The sequence below is a fragment of the Macrobrachium rosenbergii genome, chromosome 51, assembly GCF_040412425.1.
Source record: "Macrobrachium rosenbergii isolate ZJJX-2024 chromosome 51, ASM4041242v1, whole genome shotgun sequence".
In the NCBI taxonomy this organism is placed as follows: Eukaryota; Metazoa; Arthropoda; class Malacostraca; order Decapoda; family Palaemonidae; genus Macrobrachium; species Macrobrachium rosenbergii.
Window position 1 is genome coordinate 55712883 of NC_089791.1, and position 20000 is coordinate 55732882.

Consider the following 20000-nt stretch of genomic DNA (forward strand, 5'->3'; position numbering starts at 1 on the left):
ATTTTTCCATAAAGTCAGACTGAGTCTTTATTTGATTTATAACAGCTAAGTAGTTTTTTATCTGAGTGTCTTTTAAATTAATTCTCTTGATGATTCCCGTGGCGTTTTTAGTCTCATGTATTTAATGACAATTTGATTTTTTAATTTAATCTTAGTTTAGTAAATTTCAGTTTGATCTTACCTGAGTTAATGCACTCTCTTACTTTTTTCTTCTTTTTGAAGTCTCAAAAGAAGGCTGGACGTGAGTAACTTGATTTTATTTTTGAGTAAAGTGTCAGCAACGTACTGTGCATCTGCTTGATTGATAGATGGATTTAAGGTCGTTAGAGGGTTTTGTTTGCTTTGTCGTTAGTATTACCCTTTGTACATATGTGTGTAGTTGTCTGTTTGTGCGTGACTTCGTGGCCGAATGCGTGAATTTAAATTAAAAAAAATTCCAGACGGGTTTCTTTTAGAGAAAACGTTTGGACTTTCCAAAAATTTTTCATAGCGAAAACATCTGAGTTTCCACAACATCGTTTTGGGAGGAAATGTTAGCGTTTTAATTATGTTGGGATATTTAACTAAGTTTAATTTCGTTCAGGTGGTGAATCATTTTTGATTGGTTATATGTGACCATTTCTATCAAGCAAACGTTTAAGTTACTTAACGGTGTTATCTGCGTGAATTCTGGTAACTTGATTTAATCTGTGTGAATTGTCAAATGTTAGATAGACATCAAGAGATATTTATCCAACCACTGTTAATTAATACTGTTCTGCATTACTTTGATTTTTTTTTATCTAGTGATCGTTATGGGGTGGGTTATTTTCTAGGTAGGAATTTTAACAAGCGAAGGGTATTTTCATTCATTTTTTTATGCATGTTAAGTTTTAGGAGACAAAAAATCCCTTAATAATTCAGTAGCTAAATATATTTGCACGATAATTTCCCATTATTCACTCATATTTACCTTGTTAGTAAGTTTTTGTGTTTGTGTCTGTGTTCATTGTTAAACCTGATGTCATTTTCTCTCCTATTACACACGAACACACAACCCTCTTTCGAAGATGTTAGCTATTTGCAGTGGAATTTTACTTTTCATTATGACGTTTTAATGGTCATATGCACATAACTAAAAACGTTAATGATATGACATTATGTCCTACTCAGTTTTTTTATATATTTTGTTTTTATTATCACTGGTATCCCATGATATAATTTTATTTTAGCTGAACTCCAGCAAGATTTCTTATGTTATTTCACTTGCAATGTTGGTGGTCAAAGTAAAAGTAATGCTTGTATCCATAAACACTGCTTGCAAATATTATTTGTTCCACCAAAGTATGCAAAGCTTCGTCTTGTACAGGAGTATCTTCGAAACGCATACTGGTTTGGTCATTGAGACGTTTCACAGGGTAGTTAAAGGGAAGCTTGAAGAGTTGATTTGGGAACCCACGCCACCCACCTGACTGATCCTTCATCATTTCTTTGGCTGCTGTGAAGTCAACACATTTATGCTCTGCTCGACTAACTTTCTGGTTGCCGAGACTGGCTTTTCACCCAGGGTGACATATGATACTTAAATGCTCTTTAGTATCCATTGCTTGATAGTCAGTATGACTGAATGTAGGTCAGACTTAGTTAGACGTCCTGGGCTTTTGTCATGTGTGTATTATTATTATTATTATTATTATTATTATTATTGTATTATTATTATTATTATTATTATTATTATTATTCAGTAGATGAAACCTATTCATACGGAACAAGCCCACATGGGCCACTGACTTGAAATTCCAGCTTCCAAAGAATATGGTGTTCATTAGGAAGGAGTAAGAGGAAGTAAAGGGAATTACAGAAAAAGAGATTCCACTTATTAAAAAAGAAAAATAAATTTATAAATAGTTAAAAATGTATTAAAATGCAAGGAGAATAGTATTAGGGTAGTAATGCATTGCCTTTTCACTTGAACTTCTGAAGTTCCAATTGCATGACATCCTCGGGGAGGCTGTTCCACAGTCCAACGGTCCAAATTGCCCACCATGGTGTTGAGGCTCATGTTTTGTGTCATGTGAAGGGATGGGATTGTCCCAAGGAGCATCTTTGTCAGGAGTGCAGAGACTGGTTAGCTGCTGAGTTGCTTAAGTTTAGCTCCAAGCAGAAGAGGAGTAAGAAGGGGTCTTCAGCTTCATCAGGAGATAATACACTTCCTTTCATTCCAAAGCTTCAGTGGCCTACTAGGTGCTTGTTCTGGCTCTTGTTTGTTTCCCTGCACTGTATGGCCCATGGTAGGACAGTCAGGATTGTTGTGTAGCACTCCCTTGTCTTTTCATGTGGCTTACACTATGATTTCTTGCGTCACTGCCCCATGCCCCCTTTTGCTAGATTCTCCGAAACTTTCTTTGTGCCTCTAAGAGATGCTGAAAATTCTCTTGCCAGCCATCCCTCAGGAGGAAAGAAGAGCTGTGTGACACCTTGTTCATGTCATTGTCTTTGTCTTCTACCACTACTAAAGGTACAGTCTCCACTGCTGGTGATGGTGCTACCTCTGCTTATTTTACTGCTATCCCTGTTTCAAGTAGCCTATCTTTGGCTGTAGAGGAGAGACTTGGTGAGCAGCAAAGTCAGAGTAAAGCTGGGATGCACTGTCAAGCTGCTTCTTCCTCTTTTTGCTCCTCCAGGAGCTTGCATTCTTGCTGTTCTATGTATTGATTCTCGTGTCGCACAGGTCTGAAAATGGGCCAAAAGTCTTCTTGTTGGTGCCATTCTTTAAAATAGGGCCAACAGAGATCACTCCAATTTGCTGGAGATGGAGGAATGATGTGGTATTTAAAGTGTGCTCATGACAGTTCTCATGTCTGGGTTTCGGAGGAAGGAGTCTGTCTGGCACTGTTACTGGCTTACTGATACTGATTGCTGTCCAGCGTGCCTGTCATGTGTGTGTGATGGCACGGCTGTGGTTGGACTTTCGCTGCAGACACCATTTTGTTAAACCATCAAGGTCGTCTTGCTATGGGCATGGTGCATTATGTCCAAGTTCACTGCTGGCCAGGTTGGGTTCAGTCCCCAGCAGATGAAACAGATGTCGTCTCCAGTTGTCTCTCTGGCATCTAGTATCAGTTTTGGCTTGACCAGTTTAGTAACCAGCCTTCAGTGATAGACTAGAACATTAACCAGTTCTCAGTCTTCCTTGTTTTCAGATGGCTCAGCTTTGGTAAGCAAGCTCTGAGAACCTCACAACTCACAGGCAAACCCACTTGTGCCTGCTTCATTCATACCTGAAGTAGTATTGGTTCCCCATTACACTCCCCCTTTCAGCAGGGATGCTCTGGAGTGGTTGATGGGGTTCTCACATGGAGGACCTAGCCTGTTTGGGAGCACAGACTGCAGGCAGTCTTTATCGGCACATCAGCATCCTCAAAATGCAGTTGTGCTGTAATATTTGCAAGCATTCTGTGGAACTGTCAGCCTGTTGTAGGAAGAGGAATGTGGTGATGGATTGGCTCAGTTGCAAGGAGCAGGTAATAGGAACCTAGTGGTCCTTACATCCTCTTATGGTGAAAATACCTTCAAGCTGTGGGCAACACCAGTTATTGACATGTTTGCCACCTTGTGAAACAGAAAGCTCCCAGTATTCTGTGCGCCATTTCCTGCAATGGAGGATACCTTTCTGCACTCCTGTGACCACCTGGACATCCATGCATACCTGCCACTTGCCCTAATCTGTTAGGTTATCAGTTGTGTACTGATCACTCCAAATTTCAGGGTGACCCATGTGGCTCCCTGTTGACCCTAAGGAGAGTGGTATCACAAGTGACTGGCCCTCTTATTTGAGGTACCAAGAGAACTTCCTCCATGGCTCACTCATTTTCACAATCCCGGCTGTCAAGGCTTTCCCTGCATGACTGATAACTGCCTAGCAACTCATGCAGTGTAGACCTTAGCTTTGATGCTAACACCTCCTGTTTAAGAGGAACTTTTTGGTTGTTTAGTACTGGAAGCAGGCACCTGGAAATACCAGACCACCTTTTCCTTTTACTGGAGTGATGTCACCCACATGTCCTTGGGCACTTACTCCGTGGACCTATGGAGCTCCATTAGGGCAAGTAAGGATTTCACTGCAGGTATGCTGAGTGTGTGAAGTGTGCCTGATCCTTTACTACATCCCTCATGTACATCAGACAACTTGTTACTTTGATTTATTCAAGTGCTAAGACCAGAAGATGTGACTCCTTCCATCTTCCTTAAAATGGTGGTAGGTGCTGCAGATCTGTGATTATCAGGAAGTTTTGGTTATTATTACACCCACTGAGCTGTTGTTGACATCACCAAATGTAGTAACAGGTTCTCCTACAATTTTTTGAGACTACAGTTCATGCAAAATGCTAAAGTCTGGCATAGGGTTCTATCAGTATATGCCCCTCTAATCAGTAAGTCCTATAAAAGATGAAAGTTAGTTTACTATGTAGGAATAAGCTGGTGTTTCTCTAGTAGAGTAAATAACATTATTCCTAGGTATAACAAACTCCTGTCATATGGAATATGTCTCGCCTTTAACTTACCAACCACACATGTTCTCGAAGCCAAAGTGAAAAAGTTAAAAATCAATCAAGTAAGTGGTGGGGACTCTGCCCCACATACAATTATCATGCTACCTTTAAACACCCTTTTAAGTATCTCAGTGACCATGGAAAAAAGCAGCACTTCAACGATATTCCTGTAAAAGGCAAAGGTTTGTATATTTAGGAAAAATACAGTTTATTTCACAAGGAAAATTGCAATTTGCTTGATAATAGACCATGTCTCATATGCAGTCATTGAGCAAGATTGACAGTTGAAAAAATCATATGTTATATATAGTTGCTGTTCTGTTTAATTTATTTGAGCGTCATTTGTCTTTACAGTATATGGAAATTTTGTTAGTGTAGTACACAGTTAAGGTATCAGCATTGTACCTTTCTTGTTGTCAGATTTAATTCCTAGATTCGACTAGCAACAGAGAAATGCTTCCTCCACATTTTGATATGAAGAAAAGCTCACTAACAATTTTAGTAAAATGAGAAATGCCTCCTATCATTGAAAACTAAAACTTTACTTAAAACACTAAACCTGCTTATTCAAGAAGTAAACATTCTTTCCAGTTGTGAGTTGTCATGTATTTATTATTTTGTTGATTAGTCTGGTAAACATTTACCAGTTTTATATATGTTATAGCACTCATTCATGTTCGAATAGGAGTGTAGGAGATTGAATGTAAACATCTTGTTATTTCCTTTACTGTAGATTTTTATTGTGTCAGTGTCAGCAATACTGAGAAGTTGTGTAGTTTGTTTTACAAGATTTCTTATTGATTTACACTCTTGCTTTTATACACAGCACTTGCACAGTCTATTTGAAAACTTGCACTATCCATCAAATTTTTTAACTGTGATGCTTTGGTTGAGTGGTCTTATGTCAGTATTATTACTGTATGATCTGTTGACATTGCAATAAATGCAAATTATTTCCCTATTTATTTTGAAAATGCTTGGAAAAAAGAGAAGATTATGTATTTTTTCACTGCATGTCGTAAACCAAATGCCATTTTCTTCTTCTGTCAACAGATATAAAGAGTCAGCAACCCACATCTTCTCCACAACCAAGTTTATCTTCCTCCAGCAGCAGTGCAACTGCTCTTTCTGAGTCTTCAAATTTGAGCTCAAAGCTCAGTCAGTCAGTGCAACGAACTCGATCTCTGTACCATGCTTCTTTAGTATCGGTACAAAATGGTAGTTTCGACTTTTTACCTGTGGAGTCTGGTGAAGTAATGGGATCTCACAACCAGCAAGCAACAGCACCAGCTTTATCCAAAGATACTAAAGTTTTTAACATTAATACCCCATGTACCACCGATGATGATCGATGGATTGTTAAGGAAAACGAGAATAAAAATAAACCTTATAAACAATACCAGGCAGTGTTTGATGTAGAGCCCTCTTGTAAAGAGACAGTAAACCAAGGGGAAGATTGTACGAAGACTACCAGTAAAAGCATGATTACTGATGAGACCAGTTGTAAGAACCCTTATAGTTTAGATGACCTGATCTGCCCAAGGACGGAAAAGACAGCCGTTGTAAATAACCTAGTCTCTAATAGTTTAAGTGAACATACTAACAATAGCCTTAGTAAAGTGCATGCATTAACTGATTATGGTACAAAAAGACTAACCAGAACTAATAGTGCAAGTGAACTCACTAGATGTAGTGTCAGTAATGATAGTAAGTGCCCTCAGGAAATTCATGAAAGCCTTTGGAAAAAAATGCAGAAGTCAGAGGTAAGTGAGGTATCAGAAGTGTCCAAGTCTTCAAGCCATTCTTCTCTGGTTCCATGTCAGGGATCATCAGAATGCCTTGAGAAGTGCCCAAAGCAATCCCTTGCTTTTGATAACTTACCCAGAGATACCATGCTTGATCGTGTTCTAAGGTGTTTTGAGCCCTTTGGTGTTCTAAAGCCTCAAGACACCCTGGTATCACGAGTTTCAAATTTAGCAACAGCTAATAATCCACCCAAAAGGCAGCACCCTACAGATAAAACCTCAACAGAATATTGGGATAAGCACCATGATGGGCCAGATAACTGGAAACCAGATCTGTTCTTTAAAGATTTTTCTTTAGAAGAGCAGCAGTTTCCTGAGTCAGAACATGGTAGCATCAGCTCTGCTGCTGATCAGTGCAGATTATTGTCTGATTTCTCAGTGTCATCATTTGACCATGAAATATCACCAGTTGTTTTACAGACGGTGTCTTGCACATCCCCCGATATTCACACTGCTCGATATGTGGCTGAAATTCCATCACCAGTAGATAGTGAAGAAAATTTCATTATAACTCCTCCAAAAGAGTTTCAAGGGACAGATACTTTAGAACTATTACCTCACCATTTACATCTAGATATGGAATGCTATGAAAAAGAAAAGGAAGTTGATATACCTCCTAGTAAGGAAGCAGATAAGCCATTAGAGGAAGAATCACTCCAAGACTTGAAGCCAATTAATGATTCAGCAGACGAAAGAGATCCCAAGCCTCCTGATATCTTAGAAAAAACTGGCAAGTTTCGTCTCATTACGGAAAGTGAGTATCTCAGAGCTGTGGAATATAAGGAAGATACTAGTATACCCCTAGATGACAGGGTAGAAAGTCACAGTAATACACCTCCAGAATGCTCTCTAAGTAATCTAGAACATCCGTTAAGAGCTGCATATTTGAGGAAGCTTTTATTAGAAAATCAAGATGCAGAGGACTTATCTTCACAAAGTCAAGGGATTGAAGAGGATATTTGTACCGATACGAAACAAAGCAACCTTGTGGACAATGAAGCTTCTTTAATAAAAAGCTTCAGTATGAATACCAAGAAGGATAAAGGTGTAAAGTTAATGAATAACGAAATTGTACCAAAAAGTGAAGGAAAGACTGAAAATGTAAAAATGACAGATTATCGGCATTTCAGTGATAGTACAGAGTATGATGAAAAATCAGTAAATGTGCATAAATTGTTAGAGCCCTTTACTCCAAAAGACTTGAAACTAGAATATAAAAATGTACCAAATAAAGAAGAAATGACATCGAATCTCCCAGTTCAAAATAAACCTGCTGGGGGACTGTCAGACATGAGAGCATTAAGTGCCACAAGTAGCGGCAGTTCAGGTACTCCTCCACCTGTGGACTTTGCTACCCACCCTCTATCTCTCAGTGACTTAAACACTGAAGAGACCTGTTCAAAGCAGGTAGAAGTAAATGTGGATATATCTGAATTAGGTGATAGTAGTGTAACATTAAATAGTAGTAATGATTGCCTCGCTTCAAAAGACAAATGTTCTCAGTTACATCGAATGTATCCAGAAGTTGATAGCGATAGTGAAGAAGAGAGTGGAATTCCGAAAGTAAATGAAAAAGGAAATGCAGACTGCTCAAATGAATCTGAAGAGAGTGATGAAGTCGAGCTGTTTATAAATAATCCCGAGTCAATGGTTATCTCACAGATAAATCTTCAGCCAGAACCAAATACTTATGAGGCTCTACTCTTCGAATTGGAAAATAAGAAATTTTCTCCTCGAACGGTGGATAGTTTGAGAAGCAAAACACCAGATGACATTGATAAGGAGTTAAGCCCGTCATCACAGGCTTCACCAACACCCTCTACTGATGGGTGGAGTATTGGAGCAAAAAATCTGGTTTCTGATGAACTTTTAAGTTTAGAGGGCGAGGATTTTGCCAGTTATTTAGAAGCAGTTGTCAAGGACGTAGAGACTCAGCCATGGGAATCGGAGGAGACAGAAAATTTCGAGTTTCTAACGGAAGAACACATAGCTGATGAATATCAAGACAAGGAATATAAGGAAGATGAGTCATGCCATCAAGGCCTGGATGGTGCTGACTTGAATTCACGTCCAGAGGCAGCATCCAAGCCGACTTACCATTCCATGGAAGAAACATTACATGATAAAATAACAGAGGCTGCTGCCTCTCTGAAGACTACAAGACCATTCTTCTTACCAAAAGAAGAACCATCTCCCGTTAGTCAGGAAGTGAATAAAGATCCACCATTCTTTCAAGTTAAGCATGGCTTTGAAACATTCTTTACAAGTGTTTGCATCAATGTCAGTGACCCAACAGAGAGGAGCGTGAGTGCAGATACAACAGCTGCTGTTAATACTGGCCATGCAAAGAAAACATTTTGCGACTGGAAGTCATCTGAGGAAATTAGTACTGATGCTGAGTTCCAAGGACGAAGGACGAGTCAATTCTATCACCATTCAAGTGGGAAGGATACGCCCTTCACAAAGTATAAAAATTCCCCTCATATCGTGACGTTGAAAGTTAAATTTGATAGAAGTGACGAGGGTTGTAAAAGATTAGATGTCATACCCGAACGGTTTGAGGATATCCCTCTCCGCTGCGCTGAAAGGGACAACTCTGCAACCCCGTTCGAGGACGAAGCGGACACTTCTCCCAAGGATGACCCTGCTGAATCGCAATCAAGGGGCCATTGTAAGTATCAGAGAGTGGTGGTCAGACAAGTTGATTTTATGTATGTTAAAATAACTGTACTGAGTGCATGAATGTTGCACTTGAACAGTTACTGTTTATTGATTGTCTCAAAAAGGGAAAAGCCGAATCATAAACCAGTATACCCTTTAGTAGAAATATGACAACCTGGAAGATATTTGTGAGTCATAATTAATGCAATATTGAATTTCTTTGAGTGTGTCTACCATTTGATTTTTAATATTGCGTGGAGGAAGCATAATGGAACAATCAGGATAATGACTAGTGGAATTGTAAAGCATCATCAATAGTAGGTATAGGTCTAGAGAAGTTAGGTGTTATTTGTTTTTATTAACATAGAGGCTGGCAAATGTTGCATCCTCTAATTAGAGGACTTGGCGAGTACTAATTCCAAAATATATAAAATAGTCAGAGAGAGAGAGAGAGAGAGAGAGAGGGACGAGTAAACGTTCGCATCAGTTTTATTGTAGAAACGCATAAAATTTTGTGTTCATGGTAAAATTATTAGTAATTCATAAAGGAGCATGTGAAGTGATTTATTTCGCTCTAGTTATTATGGCTTGAATAATCTTACACGTTTGAATCAGTGTGCATCAGTGGGTAATTCTGTATTATATGTAAGGTAACCTTTCATGAAATATAATAGGATATTGCAGCCTGAAGTTTAAGATTTATTTTTTGAGGTTTGGTTCCAGGCGGTAGTGATGTAATTGCCTTCGATGCTGGTTGTGGAAATCTGTACATTGCCGTTCGGCCCATAAAAAAAAAAAATGTACGGAAACCGTCATTTACCGTATGACAATAGGCCACTTACCTTTAACATATATTCTTGAAAGGGAGCCATCGCAATCCGTTTTGCTAGGTCCCCTTGACTCTGAGGCATTTATGGTCTCATGCTCTAGCCTTGGAAACTGGTGTTTCTTCGCAGACTGCAGGAGAGGGAGTTGTATTTTAATACAGTGATATGGAAATTGCCTTTTTCATTTTAATGTATATAAGTATTTTATGTTCTGTATGATTATATAATTCACCCTATTGGGGGGAAGTACCGTAGTACCTCACGTGGTGCACTGTAGCCAGTACTGAAGGGTGTTTGCAGCGTCCCTTCAGCCCTTAGCGACACCCACTTTTTAGCCTTTTACGTTACCTCCATTCCCGCTTCCTTTCTTCCATCTTGCTGTCCAGCACCTCTAACTGTTACTTAATGCAGCTGTGGGGTTCTCACTCAGTTCCACTTCTAGATACTTATACTTCATCTCCTTTATTTTCTTGCTGTCAACTACTCATGCTTCCTGTTTTCACTGACTTAGCGCTTAATGGCCCCAGTGCTTGTCTTGATTGCCTAAAGTTCACAAGAAGAAAAATTTTATTGTTAAGTGTCTTATCCATTAGGATGTGCTTATTTTCGGAGATGAAGTTTGTTGCTTGACACCAGGTTAATATAAATCAGCCGGTTCCAGATTTCCTAATGCCTATTTTGTTGGCCTTGCTTATATTTGATATGACCCGTGGTATGCCACATGCTTTAAAGCTGATAAAGAATCTCTCTCTCTCTCTCTCTCTCTCTCTCTCTCTCTCTCTCTCTCTCTCTCTCTCTCTCTCTCAGTAAAATTTGAAGGTTCAAGTAGCCAGTGCCCTCGGCGTCTTCAACCTTCTCTCCACCTACACGTCAGACCTGTCGATATTATCCTCGAGGTGATAAGTGTGGTCGAAAACTGTTGTATCCAGGACGTAGCAGATATTTCCTATTTCCAGGATTTTTCCACCGTTGTTTCTTTAATACAGAATAACTTCGGGCGGTTCATCGATGAATTTGAATGCCTCAAGTAAAGTTGGACGTAATTAAAAAATAAATGAATAAAAATATAATTCGTTAGACGTAAAATATTTCTTATTAGACAAATAAGGTTCTCTCTCTCTCTCTCTCTCTCTCTCTCTCTCTCTCTCTCTCTCTCTCTCTCTCTCTCTCTCTCTCTCTCTCATATCAAGTGTATTGATGCGAGAGCTTGTCGCTATTGTTGATAAAAGGTTTATGTTTTCGTTCATATCTTTTTGCCATTGTATGATGGCAGAATATCTCAGTGAAGGAAAATGGCTAGTTAAGTTTTGTTGAACCTCGATGAAGATGTAACGATTTGTTGGCATGGAAATTATCCTGCTATTAACTGTTCCAGTATTTCAACAAAAATTTCGTCATGGGAATCATCCTCTTATTAATTGATCCAGTCTTTTGATGAAAAGTGAAGCGGGAAAACTGGCACCGTATAATGCAGTAACCACATTTAATAGTCTTGCAAATGCTAAGTCGTCTAACTAGTGCTTAAGGATAAAATTATATTCTCACAGGTTTTGGCCTTGGGTGTGTTGTACCCTGTTAGGTGCTCTTTTATTAATGAAGTTTGATGTTTAAACCAAATCAGTGAGCCTGAGTCTCTATTGTTATCAAGATATATGATTCGGGAGTCCTGTTAATACCTCTCGAACAATTTGAGACTCGTGTTCATAGAAAAGGTTGACAATGAAAGTAGGTTTTTTTTTTATTTGAATGAGTTTTTAAAGTAAAGAATACGCATTAGGTATAGATCAATTAACATTGAGAGTCAGGTACATTTACGAAGTATTCAACAGCAAGGTTTTATTGTAAATATTTTAGTTGTGTCGTTTAAGGATATATCACTAGGTACACGAGTTAATCATGAGGCTGATATTCACAGATGGGATTTTAGAATTTCTGATTGACGATTGTTTTGTTATACTAGTTATTAAAGATTTAACCAGAAAACATAAATTTTATCAATTAATTTTTTATCTATTATTATTATTATTATTATTATTATTATTATTATTATTATTATTATTATTATTATTATTATTATTATTATTATCTCACCTTCATATGAATTAAGCGTAGGAAGAGCATGAGCCTGTTTTTCAGACTTCTACAAAATACAGTAGAATGCCCATATGTGGAAAATAAAATGCGATAAACAGCACAGGAAGAGTCGCAAAATTCAGACGAAAATAACACATAAATAACCACAAGCAATATACAAACACATATATAAATAACGGTTCCAAAACAATTCTTATTTTGAGTAGCATCCCAATTTCAATTAAATTTACAAGTCTCCTCGTCCATAACAGACAGAAAGAATGTTTAACAATTTTACAGTAGACGAATTAAAGGTGTCTAGTTCAGAGCTGCCACGTGGTGGCATCTCAACACGTGGAGGCTGCCATTCCCTTGAACTGGTAGCACTCTTTTAACAGAAGAGTTATTGGCACTAAATGTGATCGTGGAAGTCCCTCGTTACCAAAGAAAATCATGGAAGACTCTCAAGCAAGATGGTATCAGATTATAGTCTTAAACTCTAAATCATAATTACCATCGTTTGGAAATTTATAAGATACTCTGTTTACCAGGTTGGTGGTTCTGTAGTGTGATATACATATACATATAGTTTATTGGTTTCTGCTCTGGAGTTTATGCGTATTTTTAAAAGCCCTTATACTATCCGAGGACTTAGAATTTTTCCTTACGTCCCTCCTCATGTAAATAGCAGATCTGTATGGATTTTATTCCGTCTATGCATACTCTAGGTACGGTTCATCTCAGTATTTTGTTGATCGTATTGTGTACAACGCATCATACAGTAATGTGCTGTAAAGTGCAGTTAACAGTATTATATGTATAAATGGAATTACATTCCATTTGAAGTTCATTAGCTCCATGATAGTGGGAACTTTCATAACTGCTTTTAGTAACCTATCGAAGAAACATTAAGGTCAAACGTATGCAAAGTTGGGACAGTGTCGTGAACGTTACGTTAATCATGTGCGGGCGTTTATGACATTGATTTTTTATTAATTGCTATTTTGATCTGGAGGATTGATTTACGCTTATACATGATGTCCTGACAATAAATATAACATTATTTTTGAATGCTTCAATTCAAATGGCTCAGAACGTACATAATGTTATTTAGTAACTTCTCATCATTTGCCAAGGGAGAGGCAGATACGATAGATTCAAAATTTTTACTCGTCCCTCCTGATTCCTCCAATTAGGACACCATGTCACGGTATTGCCTGTATATTTGTAGTTTGGTTTGCGAATGATTATAATTTAAAAAAAAATATATATATCATTTGTTAAATTGATCTAGTACACAAATCAGTATTATGTATAGTCTTGTGTAGTTAAGTTATTCCCATTAATTTTGTTAAGCCGGTTAAAATTATCCATTAACGAAGTAGATGCAAAGTTAATGTTGATGGGGTCTTGTCGAGGGAATTTATGGTAAATAGTAGGGTATTACAATGGTCAGTTATTTCCCCTTTGCTGTTTGCCCTTCTCACAGATGTTATAGTGAGGAAAGTGGTCGGATATAGAAGAGGTATAGATTGGTGTAACGATAGAAACTTGACAGACTTCGAGTGTGCATATAGTGCTGGTTGAACAGCAAAACACCACAATATTTATGAAGTTTACTTAACAGAATGCATCATATATCTGGAGATGGAACTCAAACAGAAGTAATAAGAGCAGAGTGTACAAGAACATAGGGATGCAACAATAATAGATGCAGAAATCATTAATGAAGTTGAATCTTTCAAATATTTAGGTACAGTATTTCGAACAGTGGTCAAGTTGACTAAGACTTGGCAGTCAAGTAGGCTGAAACTGTACTAGGTTTTTGGGAGGTAATGTCGTCCACAACATTTCAGTCCATGTCTTGTGACAAAAATCCAGACCCAACACGTGTTCTTGATTGACTTGGCCATGCATCCACTACTATTAGTTTTTTCATCTCTTATATTTAATTCCTCCTACAAAAAAATCTTACCTCCTTGGTTCTAATCAATCCCTCATTTTTGCAATTCTTATCCGTACAGTTCCATGGTCCCAAGTCCATCTCATCACAGTGCCTTCTGTGATATTTTGAGTATTCTTGGCAGGGTAACCTCTGGCTTTTCATAATTTTGCATTTGATGGTGGTTGGTGGTTGTTTGTTCAGTGTACCCTTGATTCTGAGCTCATGTGATAAAACTTTGTTTTGCCCTGCCTTGTTTTGACTGCTCTTGGACCTCAGCTATCTAGTCAAATGATGTAATCCACTGGTTATGCCCTTGAAAGAAGGCTTCTTGTGTGACGATGTAGTGTCATAACCTGAATTTCTCTTATGTGAACATTTCTGGTCTTTAGCCAATAAAATTCTGTAATTTGTGGAAATACAGCGTTAATCTTATCTAACATTTTGATGGACATATTGTTTCTTCTTACTGAAGAGGCTTACCGTTTAATATTGGCCTTACTGTTTAATCTTGTCCCCTTTTACTGTTGTTTCTCATTTGGTTCATTTCATTAATTCCAAGCCTCTTAATCTTCTTACTCTTCTCCTCTCTAACCAAATAGCCTTTTGCTTGTTAGGCACCAATTGTTTTTGTTTTCGATAAGACCAAAAACGCACCTAGTGTTATTCGTAATCATGCACGATTCTTGAACCTATTTGTAAACAAATTATCACGAGCTCTATGTTACGCTTATCACTTCAATATAAATTCGTACAGCTACTCTTCCTCATGGCATCATTCATTGGTAATGCCTGCAGTTCCGTAATATATTGCCCTGTTGCGTTAAATTCTCTTAATACTATATTATTTGAAGCTTAGCTGAACTCTTACTTCATCATACAACTTGAATCGAGCTCTTTTCTTTCAGATCACCACTAAGCCTCCACAAGACAAGATCTACTGGGGGCATTCTTTTTTGTCGTACTGAAGTTTGGTAAAAAATCTCTGCAGGACTGAAGAGAATATTTGTAGTTACTCTTGATCTCTGTAAGGCATTTGGCAGAGTCTGGTACATGGCAGTTAGTGACCATATGCTTATGGCTTTACTCCTTGTCTCTGTAAATTTATTTCTAGACTTGGCTTAACCTTTGTACACTCGCAGTTTTGTTGCAGCTTCTGTTCCCCTCTCCATTTTTAGCGTTGCTTTTCAGGGCCACATTCTCGTACCTTTGCATTCCCTCTTCTTTTTTAATGATTTTTTCGAAATCCACCTCTTTTGTTCACTTCCTTTCTGAATATCCCAGCAATCTTTTGTTGTTCACATTCCATCTAAGATGGCCATACCTTCGTTCTGCTTTTATCTTGAGAAAATCGAGTGAATAATCACGTAATTGAATCAAGAACAAATTCAGTGTGTTCAAACTCAATGTGTACCTATTTCTCTGATAACCTCTTCCATTTTTCTGTTGTCCTATGAAAGTGAAATACATCTTCTTTGATGTAAAACATTTTGGGTGTACTGATGACTTTAAGCTTCACATAGTTCACGTTCCCAAATTTTGTAAACTTTGCATATTTTGTTTTTATAATGCAATTTTGTATGTGTTTTGACCTTCTCAACGGGATTTAACGGAAGGAAATTGGTCTATTCAGTAATCTGAATAACCCTTCTCTTCTAGAGCCGCTTTCTCGCTGCAGTATTGTATCTCTTCTGTCTCATCTATAGGGATTATTTCATCGATTAAAAGGAGAGTCCCGCCATATCTCAGGCAGCCGCATAGCTGTCGGGCCACCACGTACATCAAATTTAAATTTTTAGGATGGCTGGTTCATGATTGAATCTTCGGCTTTCTACCTTCAGTTTCCAATTCTCTTCTATCTTCTTTTTCATTTATTTCTGTTTCTTTCCTCCGTCTGCGAGGTTGGTCGAGCTCCTCCTCCATGGCAAAATCCTACTTTTTATTCATGTCTTTCTTTGATATCTAACATAGGCTAGATAAGTACGTGTGGTGCTCGTCCCTTTGCCGTTGCAAGAAGCCAGCAGTTAATGCCTTTTTTTAAGCTCGATGTATTACACTAATATTTACAGGATCATGTACATAGGAGACATTAATGATTTTAATAACGTGTAGCATGACGCTGAGATTTTGATAAAGATTTTGAACATGTTAAAATCAATTTGAGAGAAGTCTCGTGCTTGTTAATTGTAGCTTAGGTGTGCGATCTGGTCAGTGCATGAGCTCTGTAATTTGTCATATTTCAGGGTGTGGTGTGGGGACCCATAAAGCGCAGACGAGGAAATTTGGGCCCCAGTTATTGTTGTGTCAATTTAAGATTAACGGTTTTTCAAGATTTGATGGCAAGACACGGATTTCTGTATTAAATTAAAATAACAGTTTATTGAAAAACTGAATCATCAGTTTTCAGTTGTGGTTAAGTGCTGCGAAATAAAGAAGTTTGCATATGGATTAATAATTATCATTTAAAGTTCATTTTGTGTCCTTTTCAAAACTGGATGTGTAGTAGTTCCATATCTTTGATTTTTTCATTAAAAAAAAAAATGTGGAGCGGGTATGATGCTCCTGGGCTATATTAATTCAAATTAGTTACGGTTATGTTTACAGAATATTATAGAAAACGTGGAAGAGACCTGAATTTTGTGGGTACGGGAAAACGAGTGAGATTTTTACAGAAACTAAGGTAGATGCTAGTGTAAAATTTCGATGAAATATGTCGACCTTATGAAGGAACAGGTTACAATGAAAATTAGAGGTGTTTATTCTTTTCATCATAGGATTTGTGATGTTACTTTGTAGTATCCCAAATTTAATATTTTTCCCACCGAGTCTCGTTTTAATTGCACTCGATGTATTTATCTGGTATTAGGCGTTGATTCTCTATGTTAGTGTAGGTTGAGTTCGTTACATGATATTTTAATTATTCTTCTATTATCATATGAAATCGCAGTGATCTTATGATGAACTGGATTAATGGTTTGCATGGACTTGTGAATTTGAAAGCATAAAAAGACGGGAATAATTAAACAACTACAAAAATGTCAAATTTTTGCCATATTTACAATTCTGTAGTACACAGTAAATTGTCATCGTGTGGAAATGCACGTTACAATAGTTAACTCATGCATTTTGAAGTTTCGTGAACAGTTCTTTGTGTAAGTCTACCGATGTAAAGCTCAGACATTATACCTTTTTCTTAACATAATTTCTTCATTTTTTCACGTAAAAAAAAAAAGAATCGTATTAAAAAGTAAAGATGATGTGAGATTGACAAAATGAAAGCATTTATGGTATTAAGTGTGAAGGGCGTGTGGCCAAAAGGCAACCCCAGTTGTCTAAAAAAAATAAAAATTTATTTCGGCTACGCTGGCCTCTCCTCTCTCAAGGCAGGATCTTATTTTTCTTTATCCGGGTTATTACTTGTGGTAATGTTAATGTGATTTTTACTAATTCTACAAAATTAGTTTATAGAGAGATTACCCTCTTCTAGAATGTGCAAGAAAAATTATTGTAATGTTATAATGAAAATATTGTGAATGGGCTGGGCCATTGTTTTAAAGATTTATCGGGTATGATGTTAAGTTTTGTTTTGTACCGTTAGTTTGGTAATATACTTAAACTAATTAATATGATGGATATTTGCGATTATATATGTATATTATATATAAATATATATATTTACATGTATTATATATATGTATATATATACATCAATATATATATACATATATATTATATATATATATATATATATATATATATATATATATATATATATATATATATATATCATCTCATCAAAAGTTAAGTTGAGAATACAGCTTTAATAACAGACAGAATTTGAAGCTAGTGAAGCAGCTTGATGTGTAACTGTCTGGTAAAGCCAGGAGAGTCAAATGCTTTGGTCAAATATTTTGAAGTAGAAGGCTTTAGATTATCCGTTGTGATTTTCTTTATAATTCTATAGGATAATTTTACCTTTTCTTTTAAGAATCCTAAGTTTTCATGTTCGATGCTTGTTAAATTGTTATTGTGTAATTACAACTTGTATCATATGCAGAATAGTAAAAACGCCAAGGTAATATAATTTTGCTTTTTTTTTTAAATTGCTCAGTGTCACCAGTCACTTAGCTCCTGTTACAGGATATTGACTAACGATTTTTGTTTCTCTCTCCCCAGACCCATCGTCATGTATGATGTACGATGGTGCTAGTGATTCATCATCCTCATCTCCCACCGCCGAGTCACCAGAGCTATCTTGGTCGAAAGAAAAAGGAGAAACAGAGTATCAGTTCTCCACAACGCCCAAGAACTCACAGAAAACGGAACTCGTCTTGTCCAAAGGGGAAACTAAAGCAAAGGGAATTGCGCGTTGTGATGAAATGAAGAGCAATTTCGATGAAAACACTTCTGTGGATGTAAGCAATGGGAAGCGAACTTGTGTCTTGGTTAGTTCGAAAATTACGTATGGGAATCTCAATGACAATGAGAAAGTGCAAAATAAAGACCCTTCCTCTAAATATCGTGTCACAAATAATGATAAGGAAGAGGAGGACGAAGACTGTATGGGACCCGACTTACAATCAGTAGAGGCAGCCAGGACTCGTAACGTTGTAGGAACATTCAACTTCTTAGAAAGAGGAAGCCCTGATAATCTTTACGTAAAAAACTCAGACGAACAGCCTGATAGTTTTGGTGACTCTTTCGTGAGTGTCAACGAAGGCATCACATCTCTCGGTACTTTTAATTTCGTGGGACGCCTTGATTCAGCCCCAAAGGCCTCTATAGTGAATAACCGACCTGCTGAGGAGGAGGCGCCTTCGTTAAACGATTCCCTTATTAGTTTGGAAGACGGGAAGCACTTGTTGGGGGTGTTCGATTTTACCAAATCTTCAAGTAATAAGCTCCCACCTCTTGTTGGGGCGTCGGAAGAGCTGGCTGGTGTCAGCGAACAGTTCTCAAAGAAATCCGAGACTGACCGATTAACCGATTTATGCAAAGGTAATAAATCAGCTGTTATCAGCCAGAGACATGTAAGTCATCGAAGTGAAAGCGAGGACGTTGAAGATTTGCATGCTAGCCGAGAACTTACTTCTGAAAAGACATTGAGTAAAGAAGAAGATGACTTACAAGATGACCAAACACCTATATTTGATATCAACTGCCTCTCTCGACACGAAACTGGCATAAAACCAGAAGACTTCGAGTCAATAGAGATCATCAGTGCAAAGTCTCTAAACAAGGAAGAGGGAAAAGAGCCAATTACTGATTCCCTCCGTGCATCAACCAGCGAAGAGGACCTGTCAACCACGACGGGTGACTCCCATCAGGCTTCTGACTCGGTCATCAATTATGAACAAGGTGAGACTTTTTTTTACCAGGTGTTCTTGCAATTCCTTTTATACTAGAGTTAGAATCACGTGAAATTTCGAGCATTTTTTCTCTAATTCTATATATTTTTCATGCAAGTCATCTCACTCAGTAGTTTTTTTTTTTTTTTACCATCTTTAGTGTTTCTTGATTTTGGTAGGAATAATAAACAGTAAATTTAACGTACAAATGAATCCGAGGTCTCTCATTGTAGCCTAGAGTTACTGTAGTTGTACCCTTACTCCTATTGCCACTTATTTAAGATGGCTTATAAATTGTCAGGATCTAAGGAGTCTTCGTTATTCATTTTGTTGCTTTAAGTTTATTAAGAACAAGCGAAAGCTGATTAAACTTCGTAGTTCGTAGGAATATTTCAGTTAAAATTTATCATTTTACAAGATGTTTATTTTGTGTATATTCCTGAAGTAAATCTTTCCCGAATTTTTCGATCTTCGATACATAGGATATTGCTTAGTTTTAATTCATAGACGAAAACTTTACTGTCTTTGGTAGACAGTATAGTTCTGATATCACTATTCAGCAGATATTGACATGGAAGTGTTCTTCCTATAGATGTATTGGCTTAACTTGTAGGGAAAAAAATTCAAGAAATGTACTTTCAAATTTATTCGTTTGTAGTATATCGTCGTGTTTTTAAACCCTTCCTCAAATTTTTTGTATAGTCTTGCAGTTCTGCCACATGTCTGACTGTTAGAAATTTGAGTCAGAACGTGTGTGATTGCTTTGTGTATTTCATATTTTTACTGATTAAAGTTTTACTAGTTGAAGTTCG

The 20000-nt window shown here is 37.3% G+C and overlaps 1 protein-coding gene across 1 annotated transcript in view; it reads left to right on the forward strand.

Annotated features, from left to right (window-relative positions):
• LOC136833424 (uncharacterized) overlaps window positions 1-20000 on the forward strand; it is a 1156799-nt gene that overhangs the window by 775814 nt on the left and 360985 nt on the right. The window contains 3 exon segments of the mRNA XM_067095568.1: window positions 223-241; window positions 5586-9008; window positions 18017-19198. Of these exon segments, the coding sequence (XP_066951669.1) occupies window positions 223-241; window positions 5586-9008; window positions 18017-19198 (4624 nt within the window).